At 39.4% G+C, this 22,546-nt stretch overlaps 1 protein-coding gene across 1 annotated transcript in view; it reads left to right on the top strand.

Annotated features, from left to right (window-relative positions):
* Nptn (neuroplastin) overlaps positions 1-22,546 on the top strand; it is a 34,791-nt gene that overhangs the window by 5,587 nt on the left and 6,658 nt on the right. The window contains exons 3-6 of the mRNA XM_076849410.1: positions 771-942; positions 5,141-5,235; positions 17,035-17,171; positions 19,459-19,732. Of these exons, the coding sequence (XP_076705525.1) occupies positions 771-942; positions 5,141-5,235; positions 17,035-17,171; positions 19,459-19,732 (678 nt within the window). The remainder of the gene's footprint in view (positions 1-770; positions 943-5,140; positions 5,236-17,034; positions 17,172-19,458; positions 19,733-22,546) is intronic.

Raw genomic sequence — 22,546 nt, 5'->3', positions numbered from 1 at the left:
AACTCTTAGGGCCTTGCAGCTCTAAAATTCTTGTAGCTCATAATTCCAAGACATTGCACTATAGTGTATTATTTTGAAATTGAATGTTTTGAAGTGCAATTGTGGAAAAAAATGTTTTGGGAATAAATATGGGCTGAAAGAAGAAGAACTGATAGTTCTTTAAGAATTTTCCCTCCTTAAAATTCAGAAAATTCAAGAGACTTCCAGTGGGAAGTTTGCTTTTAGGATATACATTTTTTTTTTTTTGCATAAATAATGGCCATGAATGGTTTGCCACAGGTTTAACAGATTTAAATGTGGGGAAAGCCATACATGTATTATTTAATTACACTTATTACTGTTCCAATAGGTGTAGACTCCAGTGACTCTCATAGAGAATTTATTAAGTTATAGAAATGATATTGCCTTTGTTTTTAGAACTGCAAAGTAAAGCCTGGTTTTCTAGTTGAAGCTGAATTGGTCGCTGATTCTTATATCAGAAAAAGGTGGTATTCAAAAATTGTTGCCAGTACATATACCTGTAATACTCCCATTCTTTCACGTCTAGGCCAACTGGTCTTCAGGCTTTGTCTGCACTAGTGGTCATTTGCTTATAATCATTGTTTTTCCTTTTTTGACTTCCTCCAAAGTGATAAAGTGAAAGTCCTCATGTGGTCCTGTCTGCCCTCCCTTTTCTTCTAATTTCCCCTTCCTATCCCACCCAACTCTAAGGCCAGGGTTACAGACAATGGAAAGCTCTGGCCCCCTATCATTGTACACTCTAATTGCAGAGCCAAGAATTGTCACCAGTGAAGAAGTCATTATTCGAGACAGCCCTGCCCTCCCTGTCACCTTGCAGTGTAACCTCACCTCCAGCTCTCACACACTTACATACAGCTACTGGACAAGGAATGGGGTAGAATTGACTGCCACTCGTAAGAATGCCAGCAACATGGAATACAGGTGAGAGGGGCTAGCACCTCTTAGGAATATGGGTGGGAGTGTGGCTGAGCTTACTTGACTTTTTGTAAGTCATAATCATTAAGACTTTACATACACATGTTGAAATGACGAATCTGAGAATGATGTTTAGATGTTTAAAAGGTGAGCTGGGAACTGTTTTCTCACAGTGAATTGAAATGTTTCTTAAACTGTTACCTATTTATTGACACATTTTGACTTGTTTCTCTATGGGCCTTTCTTACTAATGCTGTTCAAGCCTTATAAGGAGTTTACATATAGATGTTAAAAAGATTAATCTGAGGCCATTATTTAACAAATGCAATGTAAACTTTTTCCTTTCACTTCTTTATTTCTCTTTTTAAATTGGTACATTATAATTGCACATAATAATGGGATTCATTATGCTATATTCATACATGCACATAATTTACCAAATAAATGCTATGTCCATGTACAGATGTACCATATCAAATTCCACTTATATATAATTATAATGCACTAATTAAAATAATCATAGCACTAATAATAATAATAATAATAATAATAATAGAAGGGAGATCAGTAGAGTAGGGTAGTAGAATTGTGGGAGCAAAGAAGAAAAGGGAGGGAAGGTACTGGGAAGTGAACTTTTATTTCAATGAATTTAAGTATTTACTAAACTATGAACTATGATATGAGATATATTTGTTCCTCTCCTGAATAGTCTAGTCCGGTATATCTGATGTGAGGTTCAAGAATCTTTAGTAAAGATTTCCAAATGATTCTACTAAGTAGCCAGGTTTGAGAGCCATAGATTTCCCCTTACTCTGATAAAAGAGAAATTGAGGGCAAGACATAGTCAGCAGTAGAGTCATGGTTAAAATTCAGGTCTCTTGACATAATTCAGTGATTTGAGGGATCAGATCAAAATCAGCTTTGAGTCTCTTATTAAAGTAAGAATCTCTCCAAGTGATTATTCTACTGGGTAGCTACCCTAATGGATTACCTTTTTTAAAAAAAATTTTTTTTAGTTGTAAATGGATCTTTTATTTTATTTATGTATTTATATGCAGTGCTGAGGATGGAAACCAGGCAAGTGCTCTACCACTGAGCCACAACCCCAGCCCCATGAATCACTTTTTAAGAGTGTTTAATTTCACCATCACCTGGTCAGAAACAGCAGATACAGGGCCTTTTGGTAAACTATAGTAAGGATGGTGACCTGGGAATATCCTCTGAAAAAAGGACCATACTTGGTGGTCTGAGTTATCTGGCAACCAAAGATTTGGTGTGCTTTTTGGAATATTTAGAATGCGTAGCACCTTAGCTTTCTTAAGTATGTCTCTGTTTCGAAATTGATCTGGAAAAGGATCAGCTAATCCTGCTTGGCAGGTTGATAAAAGTATAAGGAATAAACACTGGAGTGAGGCTGGAAAAGCCTGTGTGTGCAGTAGTAGCAAGGACATTCTCCAGTATTTTGCAGCATTGAGATCTTGTCAACCCCTTATTTAATCCACATGAATTTGTAGATCCTCTTCCTTTGTTCAGGTGAGGAAACTAAGACTCAAAGAATAATTCTTGCCTGCTTTTAGGCCAAATAATATATTTAATAAGTTTTAGAACCAAAGCAATGTTCCAAGTCTTTAGACTTTCTAGAATTATTTTTTGAATAATTTCTCCCTGCTATTCCATACTATTTAGTGGTATGTTGGTTAACCTTTTTCCACTGTAGTTTCTCTCTGATAACATACTGGAAATAGAGCCTTGGCTATATCCTTGATAGCTTGGAAAGGGTTAAATCACTTTAAGATGTTGAATGGAATGGAAGGCATTTATTCATGGTCTGTCCATTAGTTTTACAGATCTGTTTTTTATAATATCTCTTTCAAGGTGGCAGACATCCAGTCATACTTCTCTTGGATTTTGTGCAGTTGTCCACAAAGCTTTGAGTTGTTAATGTTATGGAGATTTTGACCTGATTATAAAATGCCTCTTCCCCTATTTTTCTCTTGACTTATCTGAAGCTCTTCAGGGATGTTTTGCATCACCAGAGTTTTCCAGGGATTCTGCATTTTTTTGGAATAACAACTTGGCTATTCAATAAGTTAGCCAGGGAGCCAATTTGAGAAGCCTGCTTCTGCCTACCTTATAGGAAACATTTTCTCTTTGACTCTCTGTCATCTTCAATTTTTCTTCTTCTCTTTCTTTAATTTTTTATTTTTTTGGTGGTAGAGATTGAACCCACGACCCTGTGAGTATTAGGCAAGTGATCTATCACTGAGCTACATCTCCAACCGTCTATTGGTTTCAATTTCTTCCCAAATAGTGAGTCCAGGGGAATGGTGTAGGGAGATTTTGTGCCCTAGACATGGCCTCAAGCTTGGGAGTCTTATTCCCAAGTATTTCTAAAGGAACTTAGAGTTTGTCTGAGCCCCGAAGATACGCTACTCTTTCTCCTTCAAATTCTGGAGTACTTATTAAGAGGAGCTTATTTGTGTGTCTCTTCTTGCTGGGAACATATAGATTTAAAACAGTGCATTTGTGTCAATTTGGAAGACATTTGACTACTCCTCTTAGAATGGTCTCCTGCTGTGGATATTTATAGACAGTCCTGGGGATGAGCTATGCATCTCCTCAATCTATAATCTCTCTCATTTTTTTTAAACATTCATAGTTTTTTTAGTTGTAATTGGACACAATACCTTCATTTTATTTATTTATTTTTAAGTGGTACTGAGGATCGAACCCAGGTCCTCGCATGTGCTAGGCAAGCGCTCTACCACTGAGCCACAACCCCAGCCCCTTAACCTGTGTTTCTTTTTTTTGAATGAATGTTGAGATGAGTAGATGCTTTTGGGCCAGTCAGTAGTCAAGATTGGGAGTTTCTATTAGACATTAATTAGTGCAGTGGAGATTTGATCATCACAAGTATCATATTTTAATGACTGAGCAAAAGAACAGGAGTTCAGTCTTATGTAAGTATCCTATGATCTGGAGATTATTGATTCTGTTTTCTGTTATTGCTAACCACCCTTTCTACATGTGTTTGATATATGTATATGTAGACCAGAGTCTACTGAGGTGGAATGGAGTTGGCTCTCAGGGGCAAGAAAACTTATTTGGGCTCACCCGTAAGATTGAGAGGAAGGACATGCTATTCTGGCCACACATGCTTCTTAACAGTTATTCCTGTCATTTAGTCATTCATTTATTCCTCTACTCTAGCATCAAGTAAGGTGCTGGGTATAGAACTGTGTTCTAATTAAACAGTGTCTACCTACATAGAACTTGATCTGTTAGGAAATTAGACATTAATCAGACTATCACATAAATACATAATTAATTACACATGGTAATAAGTGCTGTGAAGAATCATAGGCTAGTATGAGAGAGAATGTCAAGGAGGAGGATGAAATTTACATTTGGACTGGGAGGAAGTGACATGTAAACCCAGAACTAATGGAAAAGGAGTTGGGTAGGCTAAGAGTAATGGGAAGAATATTTCATGTAAAATAACATCTTGTATGAAGGTTTTGAGGTAGGAATAAGCTTGGCACTTTGGGAGAAAAAAAACCACAAAAACCTAGCACGGCTGGAAATTGGCATGAGATGAGGGAGGCTAGGGTGGTAGGCAGGAACCAGATCATGCAGGGCCTTCTTTAAAACTAGATTTCTGTGGCTAATTCTTTGTTGGCAGATTTGGTTCTTTGCTTGAAAGCAGAAAAACAAATTATACCTGGGTCCTGTTAGTCAGTAGTAGACTTACCTGAAAGGCATGCTTCTAAATAAGATCTTTAGAAAAGCTCAAAAAGGCTTGTTTTGTTTGTTTCTTCTGCTCTTAGTTTTCTGATTGGAACCAAGAAGTTTTTAGTGATGGTTGTGTATAAACTGTACTAAGTATAAATTATAGTACTTTGTGTGGCATTATATTTTAATTACTTAACTTTGTAGTTTGTTTCCCCCATTGGACTGGAGTATCTTAAGGTTAAGGACCATGGTCCATTCCATCTCTTTATTCCTGGCACCCAGTAAGGAATAAGGCATTAATGTTTTGGGATATACAGAGGGAGGTTTTTGCTTTCAGTTAGGAAGAAGTGAGTTGCATCAAGGAACAGGATTTGGAGAGCATGGTCTCTACTTGCTCCTTTTAAGTCTCTTTTTGTTTATGTTTTAAACATTCCCAGTTAACCTCACTTCATTTTTCTTCCCATCTCTACAGGATCAATAAGCCAAGAGCTGAGGATTCAGGCGAATACCACTGCGTATACCATTTTGTCAGCGCTCCTAAAGCAAATGCCACCATTGAAGTGAAAGGTATGACCCAGCAGAGGCTGAGGTGTCAGTATCTTACTCCTGAGACTTTACTTTGGTCTGGACTCCTTGTGTTCGGTTCTTCTTTTTTACCTTTTTACATTTCAAGAAGCAATGTATTATTATGGTTAGGACTCCAGACTCAGGAGCCTAACTGCCTGGGTTTAAATGCAAACCCAAACATCTACTACCTGTGTGACTTTGGCAAGTTACTGGGTTTTCTATGCTTCTGTTTCCTTGTTTGTAAAATGAAGATATCAGCAGTATTTATCTCATGAGTTTGGTAGGAGGATTAAAAGTAATTTAATAAGCTGGGCACTGTGGCACATACCTGTAATCCCGGTAGCTTGGGAGGCTGAGGCAGGAGGATTGTGAGTTCAAAGCCAGCCTCAGCAAAAGTGAGGCACTTATTTAGAGACCCTGTCTCTAAATAAAAATACAAAAAAGAGTTGAGGATGTGGCTCAGTGGTCGAGTGCCCCTGAGTTCAATCCCTAATACTCCACCTTTCCCCCCAAAATTAATAGAGTAGGTTTGAGTTGAAGAAATTGCTGTTTAGGGACTGGGGTTGTGGCTCAGTGTAACAGTGCTTGCCTAGCTTGTGAGAGGCACTGGGTTCAATCCTCAGCACTATATATAAGTAAAGTAAATACCCATTGACAACTTTAAAAAGTATATTTTTACAAAATTGCTGTTTTTATACAACAGAAATGTTTAAATGTTGGCAACTCATATGGCCCAATCTTAGGTAGAGCTCTTAGAACAGCACCTTATAGGTATTATTACGTAGGGTTCCAGTGGGCTAACAGGATTTGGGAAAGTATAGTGTGCAAGGTGAATATAAGCTGTTTGAAGGTAATTCATTAGAAATGTGCCTGTGGGTATATGGCATCATAAAGATGAGTCTTAGAGTTTTAAGAAGGGTAAATAGAACTATAAAAGTTAGAACCACCTAGTAACATCATTAATCTGTTTTTCTGTTACTCACAGGAAAAGTGAAACCACTAGCTCTGTGTTCGCTGGTGAGTTTTTTGGCAGAGCTGACCTAGGGCCCAGGTCTTAATTCCCCATCCAGTGTTTTTTCCATTATTATAAAATGACCAGGGGGAGGCAGGTCTGCTATTTGAGGTCACACTGAAAAGAGGAATTCTTTTATTTTTAGTGTTTTTCATTTTGCTTACGAAGGACCTAAACTTGTCCTTTAAATCCATATGCTCATTTCTAGAAGTTAGAAGGATAGATTTAGGAAAAAGTAAGGGCCTATGTAACAAGTATTCAGGTCTTCCTTAAAATATTTAGAAGATTAAAAATGCAGATTTAAGAAAGGCTTGCCTCACAAGTGTAAGGCACTGGGTTCAATCCTCAGCACCACATAAAAATAAATAAATAAAACACAGGTGTTATGTCCTGTACAAAAAAAAGAAAAAAGAAAAGAAAGGCTTAGTCAAATTCCCCAACCAAAGACTGAATATTCTGATATGCAGATGCTAACTCATAATTAACAGGGTAGGGGGTAAGGGAAAAATAGAAGTGCTTTGGATTAGACAAAGGGAATGAAGGGCAGGGGGAATGGAAGTAAGAAAGATAGTAGAATGAATAAGATGTTATTTTTCTATGTTCATACATGAATACACAACCAATGTAATTTATCATGTACAACCAGAAGAATGGGAAGTTTTACTCCATGTATGTATAATATGTCAATATACATTCTATGTCATGTATAACTAAAAAGAACAGATAGAAAAACTAAAAAATAAATAAATACATAAATAAAAGGCTTAGTCACATTCAGAGTTTCCCTTACATGGTATAAAATGAAAGTAATAGCTTGGTGATGATTCTAACATCTGGGTTGAAGAAGGGATAGGTCACTGCCTCCTCTGGCTGCCAGATTTTAATTTTGAATGCCTCAAGGATTGGAGTTACAGTGGTTATAGGTCCCAACAGGCCAGAACCTGGCATTTGATTTCTCCCCTTTCATGGAGGGATCTAGATTCCTCTCTGTTTTTGAAGAATGCCACATTTGTTCAACATGAGGAAGAAGGTTGTTAGAAACTCTTTTCTCTAAGCCAGCAAGGACCTTCCCCAGCTTAGACGAGCTGTGCTATATGGGAAGACTTTTGCTTTGTATGAAATGCTGCATTGTTCCTGGCTGAGCTTTGAGCATAAATTCCCAAGTATAGAGAGCAGGCTAGATGAGGGAAGGGGAAAGTGGTGTGTCTAGCTAGTGGTCCTCAACTTGAGGGATAATTACACATAATGCAAGTCTTGGCTAACTGTAATCCTGTGGATTTGGAGTTAATGATTTCTAGATAACACTTTAAGAGTAGAAACAGAGATAAGTTTTTCCATTGGTTTGACTGCCTTAGAATGTGGGGTTCAGCAGCCCCAGAGACATTTTTCTTCACTTTTTTTTTTTTTTTTTTTTAAAGCAGATATGAAGCAGTAGTGGAGAGGGACAGAGAAGAGGAGGCTGCTGGAAGGAGTGTTTTCAGATAGAAGTTAAGACATGCATGGTATCTGTTACATGGTATCATATTCAAGGTGCTGATTGCACATTGCATTTTTGCTGTACCACCCTACAATAAGGAAGATGGAGTAGGTGGTGGTATCCTGATTTTAAGGAGCAGGCCTTGAGAAAAATTGTTTTATGAGATTCTAAAGCTTGTTCTTGGGTAGATAATTTCTTTGTTAAATCTCTGAAGACAATTCCTAAGGAATTCTAATCTTTTCTCCCCCAACATTTGGGCAGAGTAGCTAAATAATTAAAGTCTTAGTGTTTCAGGTTATGAATAGTTGAGTTGAATAAAGACTGAATATTTGGCTTTTTCTGTATTAAGTTTAAGTTTATATAGGCTCAAGATCATGTTCTAAGCTAGTTTCCAATCATGTTTGGGCAGAAAAAAGTGGTAGAGGCACACTCCATACATTTAGAGTGGAGTGTGTGTTAATTCCCAAACCATTGTCATATAAACTCTAATTTTATTCCCTCAGTGGGGTTAGAGACAGTTAACTTTTTATAGTTACAGTGATTTGAAAATTTTGCTGAGTAACTGACAGGTAAGAGGTGATTGTACTTAAGAACAGAGAAATTCTGGGAACATAAGTGACCTCTTTGCTGAAAGAAGGCTCTGAGAATCTTTCCCACTTATGGCTTTAACTGCATCAGCACTTCAGGGTAATTTAATTCAGACCATATGTGTATATTTCTTATATTTCTAAGGCAGTCAAACCAATGTATTTATTGTACATTCAGCCCTTTTTTCCCTTCTTGCTTTTCCTGTCTTTCAGAACATCTCTTGGGGGGTGTTTGGGGAGTGAAGGAATTAACCTAACTATGAACTGGGTATTATTTGTCAAATTACCAAATCTTGAATTACCTGTGGTATACAGAAGAAAAGAAGGCTACAGGAATCAGGAGGGACATGTGTCTGGGAGTAGACTGAAGATGACCATGCATTTTCTCCCTAGCCTATAGATTGCTGTCAAGAAAGAATTTTGATGGTGATATCATCTCCCAATGATGAAGGCCTTGCATCTGAAGTAGGTTTTTTTCTCCCATCTTTTATAAAAGACAAGGATGAGGCACAGTTTAAGAAGAAAGATACTATACAGTTAAGGGTTATGTTTCTTAGGTAATTGGCGGGTGACCTGAGAAGATGCAGAGGTTGAAGACAGAGCAGGGCTGTGTAGGAGAGGGGAAATAGCCATGTGACCTTTGCCCCTAAACCCAGCCTCTCAGGGATCTGCTTAGCTCATTCCAAGGAAGGCATTGCTTCTGGCTTTTTGACACTTCAGAGGCTGTGGCTTCCTCATCTTATAGAGGATTTACGAAAGCTCTACAAAGATTTTGAAAATTTTTAGCCCTATAATTGTTCAACTCTTTGCCTCTTATTCCCTCTCTCTTTGAGCCCTTCACTTTCTAAAATTGAAAAAATATGCTCATAAAAAAGCAAATTTAAAATTTCTATGTAATTTACAAAGTAAAAAGAAAATTTCTGCCAGGATTCCCAAGCCCTGTCTTTATATCTCAACCTTTTGAATTTTAATGCTATTTGTATTAAATGGTCTTAGTAGTTACCTAATCCTTGACAGAAAATGTACCACTGACTCTCATGTGAGGTACATTCCAGCCCAGAAAAGTTTGAACCTAGTGACATACTAGGACCATCTCTTCCTGTTCCCTGGATATTCTTAACGAATTTCAGTCTTTTGGTGGCTACAAAAGCCAAATTGATCTTCTTTTTTCCTTCCTACCTGTTAGCTTTTTTTTTTTTTTGCACTTTAAGATTTTTTTTAGGAATGAATTTTAGAATTTCTAGAAGAGGCCTTTTCATTACTTCCCTGTTTCCTGCTTGTTAGCATGCCTTATAGGTGATAGATCACAGTCCAAACTGGCTGACGTGGATTGTGTGGTGAAAGTGAATATCATTATTGAGAGGAATAATACACATTTCATATTTGTACAGTCCCGTCATTATGTGCAGCATTTTCAGAGTCATTTCTTCATTTGATGTGAAGGAAATATAGCTAGTTTGATCGGTGAAGATGCTTAGAGATTGTGACATCATTTAGGTCAGAGCATATGCTAAAGCTGATCCAGAATTGTGATTACTTGAGAAGTCTTTGAAAGCATGATAATAATACTTTGAAGCTCTAGGGCATTTTGAACATCAGCCTTAGCCCAAATAACTATCTCTACTCTTTTTTCCCCCTCCTTTTCAGGGTGCTATTCTGACTTTTCTTAATAAGAACAACTAACATTATTGCCCACTTACTATGTGCCAACACTATTTGTTCCTTTCCTCTCTTTCAGTCTTCACAGATGCATGGGGTACATGCTGTTGTAATCTCCACTTTTCAGATGAGAAAAATCAAAGCTCCGGGGAATTAAACGACTGAACCAGTGTGACAGACTTAGCCAATGGAGCCAGGTTCTTACCCAGGCACTCTAACACCAGAGACTGCTCCTAAGCATAAAACCATACTGCTGCGTTCAGCATGTAATAATTAAAACGCCTTGGACTGAGAGAAGAAATGGGTTCTGTCTAATCTTGGCTCTGTCATTAAACTTGATGTGACCCTGACCAGTCACTTTTCCTTCTCTGGGCCTCAGCTTCCCAAGTATTAGATGAAATAGGATGAGAAATAGATGATCTTTTTTTATTTTTTTTTAGGTGTAGATGGACACAACACAATGCCTTTATTTTATTTCATTTTTTTATGTGGTGCTGAGGATTGAACCCGGGTCCTGCCCATGCTAAGCGAGCACTCTACCGCTGAGCCACAATCCCTGCCCTAGATGATCTTTAAGGTTCTTTTGTTCTGTACAGTTCTGATAAGTCTGTATACTAAAAGCAAGGAATTCTAAACACATTTTCCTAGTGGTGATGACTGTAACTTTCCAACCTGAGAGTTCTACCTCATTTCACCCTGCACCTCCACCCATTCATTTCCCTGTCTCATGAGAACACTCCCTCTTTGTAGTCTCTGACTTCTATCACTGGTGCCAGGAAAAGTCAAGGGTAGCACCCTGAAAAGGTGGGGGGAGGGAGAGTAGAGATAGTTATTTGGGCTAAGGCTGACGTTCAAAATGTCCTAGAGCTTCAAGTTATTATTATCATGCTTTCAAGGACTTCTCAAGCAGGACTTCTTAAGTGTTTGAGCAGTTGATTCTCAAACTTTAATTTGTCTGAAATGTGGCCTGGGCATCATACTTTTTAAAACCATCCCAGATAATTATAGTGTTTAGTCAAGGTTGAGAACCACTGTCTTTGAGGAAACTTGTGTGTCGTCTTAGTGGTTTTACCTGCAGAAGGCAGTACAGGTCCTAGGATTGTTGAGTCTTCACAATCAATGATGTGTCTACACATTGTGGGAATGCTTCTTGAGCCAAAAGCATACATCCTTCTTGTTTCCCTCTGAACCATTCTCAGATTTCTTCCTATATTCCTCCTCATAGTCCCTTGGCTAGCAGTAAATCTTTGCTCTCCCTCTGCTTTCTGTACAGCCTGTATTTTGCCTGCAGCAAAAATGAGGTGTCTCTGGTATTGGATAGATTGCATAAAAAAAGCAAAAAGACTGTAGAGAATGAGTGTGTTTACTTAGAAACAACATGTTGATAATACTTTTAAGAGTAGATTATTTGTGCAAAAGAGTTGCTAGGTTATAAGTTTGCTTTGAAAAGTAAGCACCAGATACAGTCAGTGTATGAGGCCTCATTCCTTGGTCCCTTTTTCAGGTGTCTTCTGTTAACTTTATTTAATATCAGCTTCATCAGAACATGCCTCCTTGCCTGAGTTGACATACAGCCCGGCAGAGAAGCTGGTTACTTAGCTTCTAAGTACAGGGAAGTCAGGCAAACAGAGGGTACTGAAGAACAGGCCAAAAGCCCAGATTCCCCAGAAAATGAAAATGAATCAAGTGCTGTTGGATTACTGAGACGTTTTGGGATCCCTGCATTGCCATTCATTAGGGTACTGGAAGGATATTCATTAAGTTACATGATTAGACAGTGTGACAGACAAGGCCAGAGAGAATTAATATTCCAAGTGGGTCTCTTTGTTGTTCCTTCCCCTTACTCTTGCCACTCAGTCTATGCCCCCTTGAGAGGGTAAAGGGAAGGAAGGATTGTTTGCTCTTTCAAGATACACAGGCATAGTGAGACTCCTCAAACCAGCAGACCTGGTCAAGGGGTGCCTTGTTAAATGGCAAGCCCATTTAAGGTGAGGCACTAAAAAAGGCTATTAGTCAATATAATTTGTCAGTATCTTACCTGATTAAACTGTTAGAGTCACAACAGAAATCCTGTTTATGTCATTAAGAGGGGAAAGCACATAGTAATCAGCATCTTTTTGATTGCCTAGACCTAACAATGCTGGAGTCTAAGCCTTTGCCTTTCCTTTCCCTAATAGCTCAAATCTGAGTTCTGTTTTTTGATCCTGAGCTCTAACCTTAGTATAGTGGTATACTTTAATCCCCATAAGATCTCTGTGAAATATGTGGGTATTATTTCCCTTTTATGAAAGTAAATATTGAAACTCAAAGAACTTTAAATGATCAACCTTAGATTAATTGATTGGTGAGTAATAGAGCTTTTTTAAAGTGACCAGATCCAAAGCTCTGTTCTGGTCCATACATTATACTATATGAGGTAGTTAAATTCTGACAGGTAAATTAGTCCCACATCAGGTCTAGAGACTTCTGGTACATCTATAAGTAAAAATAACATTTGGGCAATTTACTGTGCAGTTATCAGTAATGCATATTAAATATTTCAATTTTTGTCAACCCTATGCTGATTTTTTTCCCCTCACTATAGTAAAGTACAAAATTGCATGGTTTCTTGAGTGATAACAACCCTGAATTGAATTCCAGTTTTACCATTTACTAGCAGTATAATTTTAGACACTAAATAACTTTTTTAAATTGAGTTTCCCAATTTATGAAAATGGGGTAATATCTACCTCATCATTTAGTATATCTATTCCTGTGTAATAAATTATCCCAAAACCTAGTGGCTTAGAAAACACTTTTCATGTCATAATTTCCTTGGATTAGGGATCATGGAGCAGCTTAGCAGGGTTTCTGTTTCAGTCTTTCCTGAGAATTTATTCAAGCTGTTTGTTGGGGTGTACTTATCTGAAGTCTTGGCCAGGGCTCATGGATCTACTCTCAAAGGTGGCTCCCTCACATGTCTGTTGGCAGGACTCTGAGGGCTTCTCCATATGCCGTTTGAGCAACCCCTAGCATGGCAGCTAACATCCCCTCAGAGTGTGTGATGACAGAGACTAGAAAGCCACAGTGCCTTTTGTGAACATTTTCAGAGTTGCTTTATTTTACTCATTAGAAGGGAGTCACTAAATCTAGTCCTAACATTTAAGGGGAATTATGCTTCATCTCTTGAAAGGCAATGTATCAGGGAATTTGTGTACTATTTTAAAACCATTACTGGTGGTTCAGCCCTAATGGGCCTGACTCTGACCACTGCTGATATATACTCTGATTGTGCAGTTACCTTTCTTTCTGTGGGTGCTGTGTCCTGCCCAGCAGGTGGGACAGGAACAGGCATTTTGATTAAGCAAGCAGCTACCATAAACGATAGAAGTGACACACCTTTTCTATTGATCCAAAGGCAAAAGTCACGATTGTTATAATCACTTCCTTTAGGGGTAGAGTGGTGTGGCTTAGGTTAATTTTCTCTCTACCTAGTATAGTAGTAATACTTCCCTTCATCCAAGATAATCAAGACATTATTTTTTGTAGTCCATTAGGTAGAGGAAATACTTTCTCCTCAACTTCACACAGTACTCTTTGGTAAGATGAGGAAAAAAACATTAGTTGATATAACTAATGAAAAGATTTTCTTATAGGCTTATGCTCTGTAAATATGGCCCCAAAAGGTGCTTTTAAGGCCATGTTCCATCTCTAAGTAGAAACCTTTGTAGAATAATGCGCTAGATGAATGAAAAGGAAGGTGGCATTTTTCTCCTCCTGAATACCAAGGCAGGAGTGAAAACCATTCCTACCCTTCTCCCCATTCCTGACCTTTGAAGTCTGGGCTCTTTCAGAAAAATGACTTTTTAGAGGCCGTAGAGCACTCTGCCAACTTAACTTTAAGCCTTCTAGGTGTTTCTAATGTGTAACCTAAAGCAAAAGCTAATAGTACTTAACTATAGTACTTAACTAGTGCTAATGGCATTGGCCTTATATATGGCCCAGAGTGTTCTCTTTGAGGCAAAGGAGAGTGAAAATGGGAAAATACACCATAGATAAGCTGATTTCTGAAATTTATATCTTCACTCTAGAGCACTTCCCCGAGGTAACAGAATTAATATTCAGCTGCCTACGTGACAACTTCATTAAATATGCTTCTTAACCTTAACATGTCCTGTCCACTATTGCTTTCTTCCCTAACAAAACAAGAATAATCAAACAAAAACTGCCCTGAGCATCTTAGTAATTGGTGACTCCATTCTTAATGATTAATTAATTACTCAGGCCAAAATCTTGGAGTCATCCATGGCTCCTTTTTCTCTCTTGTCCCATATCTAAGTCATTAATAAATATATTAACTCAACCTACAAAATATACCTAGAATCTCATTATCTCTCTCCACTTCCACTGCTACTTCCTTCATGTGAACCATGGATACCACCCAAACCCTTGTCTGAATTACTCAAGTAGCATCCTAGTTTGGTCATGCTTCCACTGTTGTATATGTACAGTTGTCCATATAATAGCCATAGGGAGTCAGTGAAAGCATAGAGATCATTTCATGTTTGCATGTAATAGGCACTAGTGATTTCTAACAGACTCAGTGTAAATGCCAAAGTTATTGTAGTGGCCTACCAAGTCCTATCCAGTCTGGGTCCACAGTCTTTCTGATTTTATCCCTGTGTTCTTGTGAACTGTGTTCCAAACAAACTTCTCTTTACTGTTCCTTGTATATAATAACCACACACCTGCCTCAAGCCCTTTGCTTCTCTTTCCCTGGAGTGTTCTCTCTACACATATGCATGCCCTACTCCTTATTTTCACATCAGAAAGACCTTTTCTGATCCTTTTGTTATCATCTCTGGCATGTAGGGTATGTTCAACAGATGCTTGTCAAGTGAGTGAAACAAAGTTGGAGGCAGCGTGTGTTAGCTCTTCTGCTTACTATGTCCTTCAGCTTCCCTTGATGGTGTTTTGGTTAAGATATGGCTTTGGAGCTTACTCCTTGGAGTAATAATATTTGGCTGAAGAAATCTCTAAGGAAGGATAACCAGTAGGCCTGAGAAGTGATAAAGTGGCAGTGGGGAAAGTTTGGATTAGGACAAGATAGAGCTAGCCTGATCACTCCCTTTGGTAGTAAAGAATTTTTCCTAGAAAAACAAAATGAGGTTTCCTTTATAACACCCAGTCTAAGAAACATTTCACACACTAAGTGGTCCTGAAGAAGCCTCAGTTTAGCAAGGATTGGTTGTGGAGACAGCTTGGGTTTTTGTCCATTTCATTCATGCTCAGATGCCTCTAGAAGTTAACTACAAGACTAGTTTGTGCCTAAGAAGCACAGTCTGTGAGTAGTAGAACTTTGGACTCTTAAGCCAAGAAAAGCAAGCTCATCAGAGGTAGTACCTGATGTCAGTCCATCATACAATACAATTCTACAGGACTTTACAGCCTCAAAATGAATGTTTTTGACATCTTATTTATCTATCCAAGAACAGGGAGCAGCTAGGAAGACTGAGGTGGGAGGATCGCCAGTTCAAAGCCAGCCTCAGCAACTTAGCAAGGCCCTAAGCAACTTTGCAAGACCCTATCTCAAAAAATAAAAGAGGAATGGCTCTGGTGATGTGGCTCAGTGGTTAAGTTCCCCTGGCTTCAACCCCTGATACAAAAAAAAAAAAAGGAACAGGGAGGTAGTGTGGCATAGAATTATCTCTGTTTGATAATGGGAATAGAAACAAAGCATGGAATTTGTCAAGAGCCAGCAAAACTGGAATTTGAACAAAGTTCTATTGATTTTCTTCCCTACTTTGCCCAACAGTAAAGTCTAGCCTACTTTGAATTTCACTGCTATCAGGTTCCTGTAACTGGTCCAGCATTAGTGGAAAGTATAGTTAAAAGATTAAATTCAAAGAATTAGCCCCATCTCAGGCTTCTTGGATCATTGAAACTGACCTAAGTTTTAGATTATAGGTACAGTTTATTTGTTCCTGTGTCATCTCTAGAAGTAGAAGAGCCCAACAGCCTCTAGGAACTCCAGAATTGGGTTCACCAAGATTATTACAAATGAGGTAATCAAGTCAGATTCCTTTTTTTTTTTTTTTTTTAAGGGGTGGGGATACCAGTACCAGGGATTGAACTCAGGGGCACTTGACCACTGAGTCACATCCCCAGCCCTATTATGAATTTTATTTAGAGACTGGGTCTCACTGAGTTGCTTAGCACCTCACCATTACTGAGGCTGGCTTTGAACTCCCAATCCTCTTGCCTCAGCCTCCAGTGCCGCTGGGATTACAGGCATGTGCCACCATGCCCAGCAAGGCAAGTCAGGTTCTTTAAAAAAATTTCTTTTTGTAATTGTAGATGGACAGAATACCTTTATTTTACTTATTTATTTTTATGTGGTGCTAAGGATCGAACCCAGTGCCTCACATGTGCTAGGCAAGTGCTCTGCCCAGAGATACAGCCCCAGCCCTCTAGTCAGATTCTTAGGCTATTAACAAAAGCATTTGAGACACAGGTTGAATTTCCTGTTCATCCATTTCTTTTAGCCTTTCCTGGGAGAACCTAGGTCATTGATACTTATGGAGTACCTTATCCAAGCACTTGTTGTTTTTATGTACCTTGATTGCACATGTTTGACCTCAAGCCTCTTTGTTTCCCTTAGGGGAGGTATGTGATATGTGACATGATCTATAGTTGTTATTAGTGCAAGTATTTGAAGAAAAACCCTGGGCTGGCAGTATCAGAGATGATAATGACTTTTGTTTGCATTTTCTTTAAAGAGGAGGAAATTTAGGGCCATTGGACTTGTATCTTTTTCCTGTAAGTTGGAGAATCACCTACTTGAGTAGAACTTCATATGTTAATAACCCTGGTACCTGCTCTGATGCTTTGGTGGGTGGGGGTGAGGAAAGGAATTGGCTGCATTATCCTATCTGAAATGCTTTTTATCAAAGCTGAATAGGAAGGGTGCCTAAAGGCCAATTACATTAGAAGCAAGACTCTGAGCCAGTAGGTTAGGCCTTTGTAACCCATTTAGAGTAGGCTCCTGTGGTAACTGTTGTTTTTTCTTAACACTTTTTTCACAGCTGCTCCTGACATCACTGGCCATAAACGGAGTGAGAACAAGAATGAGGGGCAGGATGCCATAATGTACTGCAAGTCAGTTGGCTATCCCCACCCAGAGTGGATCTGGCGCAAGAAGGAGGAGAATGGTGTGCTCTCAGTGAGTAGGAAGCAGCCCTGGCTCTTGGTGCCTGAGTCTCTGTGGTTGCTGGAGTTTCTACTAGGGACGTCCAGACATCTGGACCAGTTGCTTCAACACCTGTACTCTTGGATGTGTACAAGGCTTGAATCATCCTTTCTAGGGTGATGAATGCTTTACATCTGAATCTGCAGGACAGTCTCTATCCAGCATGGACTATGTACATAATTTGTTAAAGCTGTCTATCTGGTAAGGGATTAGATTGATTGCCTTCAGGATAGGACACAGAAAGATCCAAGCCTGTTTTAAATATTTTACTATTCCAGTCCATTAGAGTATGTTTTGATTTTGGTAAGATTGAAGGCAGTTATAAGTATATTCCTAGAACTCAGAAATACTGATACAACCCAAGAAGGGCAAAGGGCAAGCTTAGGCACTGGTATTGGACAATGTTTGCTATACAAAAGGTCAAAGAGAACATCTTTTCCAACCTGTGGGATGATTTTTGATGGTGTTTGGACAGTGCCTTAAACCCTCCTACTTTTTGTTTGACCAGTTTTCCTTTTTAGTAGAGCAGGTACTATATATTCCTCCTAACCCCAGGTTTTAAATATTCAACACTATGCTTTTTAGGCATCCTCTTTGATTAACAGTCTTTAGAGTCAGTGGCAAAATCGACAGCCATATCTAGTTTTTTACATTTCAGGTCCCTTTTTCTTCATGGAACTTCTCTTAAAAAAAAAAAAAAAAAAGAATTATTTGTTTATTTTTCTGTGAGGCTGAGGATTGAACCCTGTGCCTCATGTGTGTTAGGTGAGTGCTCTACCACTGAGCTACAACCCTGTCCCCCCCATGACCTTTTGATAGTAGAATAGTAAGTGTTGATAATGATTCCAATATTAATAGTGATGTCTGGATTTCAAAAACCCATTAGTCGGGGGGATCAAGATTAAAAAAGGGGGAAGTGAAGATGTTGAGTTTGGTGTTTTCAGGGCAGACCCTTGAAAGATCCAGCAAGATGTTGAGTTTTCTAAGGTACTGGCAAGGAAAAGACTATTTCTCTCTACTGGTCATTGGGAAGAAGGGCCCTACATTTTGCCAAAACAAGTAGAAATTACTCAGTATTTTTATCTCTTGAAAGTTGAAGGTTGGAACTTTGTGAAATAGCTCTTCTTTTGAAGACTTTGGATTTCCCATTTCCCCACACTCAAACACAGACATGATTGTGTGCTATAATTGAAATAATTTAGGGGATAGTCTTCTCCTTTCCTCTCTGCTCTGTTTATGTGATAGTTGTTGCAGGGCAAAGACACAGACCCCCATCCCCCATCCCCCATCCCCCCCTTTTTTTCCACCTGCCAGTGTCTCATTAAGATATATGCTGTGAATTCATTCCAGTTCTACCCAGACTCCTGCTCTTGCACTCTCACACCCTTTCCTTACACAGATGCTAATCTCTTTCTGGAATGTTCACAGTCGTGCTTCATTCATTCTCCTCTTCCATGATCAGCTCTTTTCTGAATCTTTCCCTGACTCTTCAAGCAATGGCTCATTTACTCTGTTCCTTGCAGAATTCCTTACACACCCTCTCAGCATCTTAATACATTCCTGTAGTCAGTCATCCCTTTGGATGTCTGTTCCCTCTTGAGCTTAAGCTCCTTGTGCATTTTGTTTATACTTCTCCCTCTCTGACCTTCCCTTTAGTAGAATATAAAATATGTAGTGTGCATTAGTAGATAATTGTTGATTGATGGAATAATCTCTTCTTTAACCTTATAGTCCAGAAAGGAAAGGAAAGTTGGGAATTTTACCTGCCCTAAGAAGTTGTTCTTAGCATTGTGAAAGAAGTTTAAGGAGATCTCTTAGGACCCATGAAGCATGAAATTCTTGTGCTAACTCTGATGTCCAACAGACAGGGCTGGGGTTCCCAGATGTGGGAATAGGGGAGTCCTTTGTGCTGCTCCTTCCCCATCTTCTTCCTGCTGTAGTTTCTCATTGGGTGTTTGAAGTAGCATTAATTATGTCATCAATCTATACCAGTAATCCTGCACTCTGTGGAAGCTGGAAGAGTCTGGAGGACTAGCACATGAGAGGCTTATGCCCTGCTTTTGTAGAAGCTTGTTGATTTTGTTGTTGATATTGAAGGGAAGCCATCTAATGATGTACTCAAAATTCGCTGAGCAAAAATGGTACTAGATACTGCTATCTCACTTCCACCAGTGTCCTGGTAAGAGGGAGGAGAACTTTACCTCCCATGATCACTGGCTCACCTACTCTGACCTTTGTGTGTCCCCATTTTTTTCTGCAGGAGATTGGCAATGCCTCTGGTCGCTTCTTCATCATCAACAAGGAGAATTATACAGAGTTGAGTATTATGAACCTCCAGATCACAGAAGATCCCGGAGAGTATGAATGTAATGCTACTAACTCTATTGGCTCCGCCTCAGTGTTCACCATCCTCAGGGTACGAAGCCACCTGGCCCCACTCTGGCCTTTCTTGGGAATTCTGGCTGAAATCATCATCCTTGTAGTGATCATTGTTGTGTATGAGAAGAGGAAGAGGCCAGATGAGGTTCCTGACGGTAAGAGCATACCTACAGAACAGTAATGTTGGATTTGGTTCTTTGGGGTGGTTTCTAAACACCCAAAGAAGACTATATGGATGTTGGGATTCCCAAACATTCCAAAAGGAAAAAGAAGGAAAAATTTTATTCCTAACTCCCTACCTCTCAGATCTTTGTTATTTTGTAGGTGGAATGGTACTGGGGATTGAACTCAGGGGTACTTGGCCAATGAGCCATATCCACAGCCCTATTTTGTATTTGCTTTAGAGACAGGGTCTCACTGAGTTGCTTAGCATCTCACCATTGCTGAGGCTGGCTTTGAACTCATGATCTTCCTGCCACTGGGATTACAGGCATGTGCCACTGTGCCTGGCTCAGATTTTTTTTATATTAGGCATCAGTAGCTATAACATGCTCTCTCCCTCTTTAGGTATCTTCCAAATCCTAGGCCCTGCCCTTTAGGCCTTGTGGTAAATGAACAGCTGTCAGTCTCCTTGTTGAGCTTTGTCTTCCTTCAATATAGATCATAAGGCAGCTGAGCTTGAAGAGAATCCAGGTCAAGCCTGGAAGCCACCCCAAGATTGTAGGCCACCTGTTCATTCAGGCAGATTTAAAGTATCTAACTGGTTGTCAGATGGTTGACTGGTATAACTCTTGTAAGTAATAGTCCCAGTCCAAGTCAGACTATCTTAGGAAAGCCATTGGAACAAGCTGCCTTGTGGTTCCTTGATTGGTCTCTTTGGTAGATTTTCATTATTCTCTACCATATGGCTCTTCTGCCTATGTTGCAAAGAGAAGAACAGTGGAGAGTGTCTGATGTATCCCTCCTCCCAGTTTAAGATAGCTAAGTGCTAATACCTGGACCTGGAGCCCATGTCCCAAGGCAGGCCCAGGGTCGCAGAGTAGAGTGACAGTAGCAGTAGAATCATGGTGAGTCTTTAAGCACTGTAGAGGTAACAGCTGATGTCTTCTCTTATTGGACAAGCCTGGAATCAGGAAAGCTTTAGGATATTGTTGTATTTTTTTGGTCATAGATTTTCATTTTTTAACCCTTTGATTAAAACCAGGGGGAAACTATTTATGGAGACTCCTATCAGAACTTCAGATTCCTATTAGTTCCATACCCCCACCCTCCTACTCTTTCATCCTTTCATATCACTGGCAAAAAGAAAAATGCCTAACCAACCATTGCCAACACTTGCTTTGCTGCCAAGCTAGACCAAAAGTGTGTGTAAACTAAGCTCAGTGCAAACTGATCTGGAGTGATGGTGGGATCACCAGTTCTGGGGATTATGTTTATGTACCCGTGGCACAGTATACTACCCAGGGTTGACTGTCTCTGTGGCTGATCAATAGGACTGCAGCCTTTGTATATCTGGCAAACACAGGTTTCTTGATCCCTTGAAAAGAGTGGAGGAGCTTCAAAGGCATGCCAATGACTTTTAGACTCTCTGAAAAGGACATGTTTGAGAGCACCAGCCACTTCCTTTTCTTTTCTTCTCAGCAGCTCTAAATCTCTTGTCTGCACTAAGTAGAGTGAGTATTTGAATGAGTGCTGAGATTGATGAAGAGGTTTTTGTTGACACTATGATACCTGTAGGAAGACCTGATAAATGGATGCCTCTTTAAATGTACTTTCAGCAGTGAATTGAATGGAGGAATGGGGTGGGTGTTGACTGGAAGCAGAGAGACCTTTGTAAATACATGGGCTAGTTTCTCTGAGATAGAGGATGTCCCCCAGGAGTTTTACTTTCCTACGCTATGAAGTAAAACTACTTCATGGGATTTTCATGTATCCCTAATGGTTTTTCCTTGAGATTTCTCCCTTTTCTGTTATATATTAGGATTCCCAACACAGAGTGCACCTATATTTAGACTTGAGAGTAAAGGGAGAGAAGAGTTGCCTGGTTTTCATGTGCTCTTTGGGAGCAGTTATGCCTCCTTCCTGACAAGGGCTTTTCATCCCTCCCACAGTGCTTTGCCAAATACTGCCTTTTCTCAGCCTGTCCTTTGCACAGGTTGAAGGGCACACAGGCAGGAAAGAATTGGCAGAGATGGGCTCTAAAAACTCATTTAAAATTTTTTAGATAAGGCTGGCTGCTTCTCCTATGAAAGAGTGGTACATTGGCTTAGCATGTCCCTGCCGCCGGTTCTAATCTTCCTCATAAGTGCCCACTTTGTTGTTAAGGATGCTATCCCAGCTTAGAAGTTCATTGGTTAATCAAATGGGGGAGACCAGTTTGAGACATCTATGGCCAGCCAGGCTTCTGAACAGCTTCCTGGAGGGAAAGTAACCTCTTAAACTAAATTGTTATAGACAGTGAAAGAATCCTACATAAAGAGAGATGGCTACAGGGTAAGTGCAAAGTTAAACTTCTTTGCTCTTGTCTCTTAGGAATAATGTAATGCAAGCAGCTTTTAATACTTCTTTGTTGTTGACTTGGTGAAAAATCTGGGATGCTAGAATGATTACAGTGTTTGTCTTTTCTCCCTCCCTTCCTGACAGCCAGTTTGGTTGAGGCTCCATTCTCCATCTCAACATCCCTACCCTCACTCCAGCATTTTCATTCCAGTTTTCTCCTTTGTTTCTCGACCTCTTTCTCTCAAACTTCTCTGTTTCCACCTCCTGAAAGTAATCATTAAAAAAAAAAAAAAAAGTGAGTGAGCTTTCTTATGCTCTTGCTTTTTCTTCTTTAGCCAGTTCATACTACCCAGACCAGAGGCTTATACCCTGCTTTTTGTCAGAAACTTGTTGATTTTTGTTGTTGATATGGAAGGGAAGACATAAATGATGTGCTCAAAATTTGTTGAGCAAAAAATGGTGCTAGATAC

The sequence above is a fragment of the Callospermophilus lateralis genome, chromosome 3 (genome assembly GCF_048772815.1).
Source record: "Callospermophilus lateralis isolate mCalLat2 chromosome 3, mCalLat2.hap1, whole genome shotgun sequence".
NCBI lineage: Eukaryota > Metazoa > Chordata > Mammalia > Rodentia > Sciuridae > Callospermophilus > Callospermophilus lateralis.
This window is presented reverse-complemented; position numbering and strand designations above follow the sequence as displayed.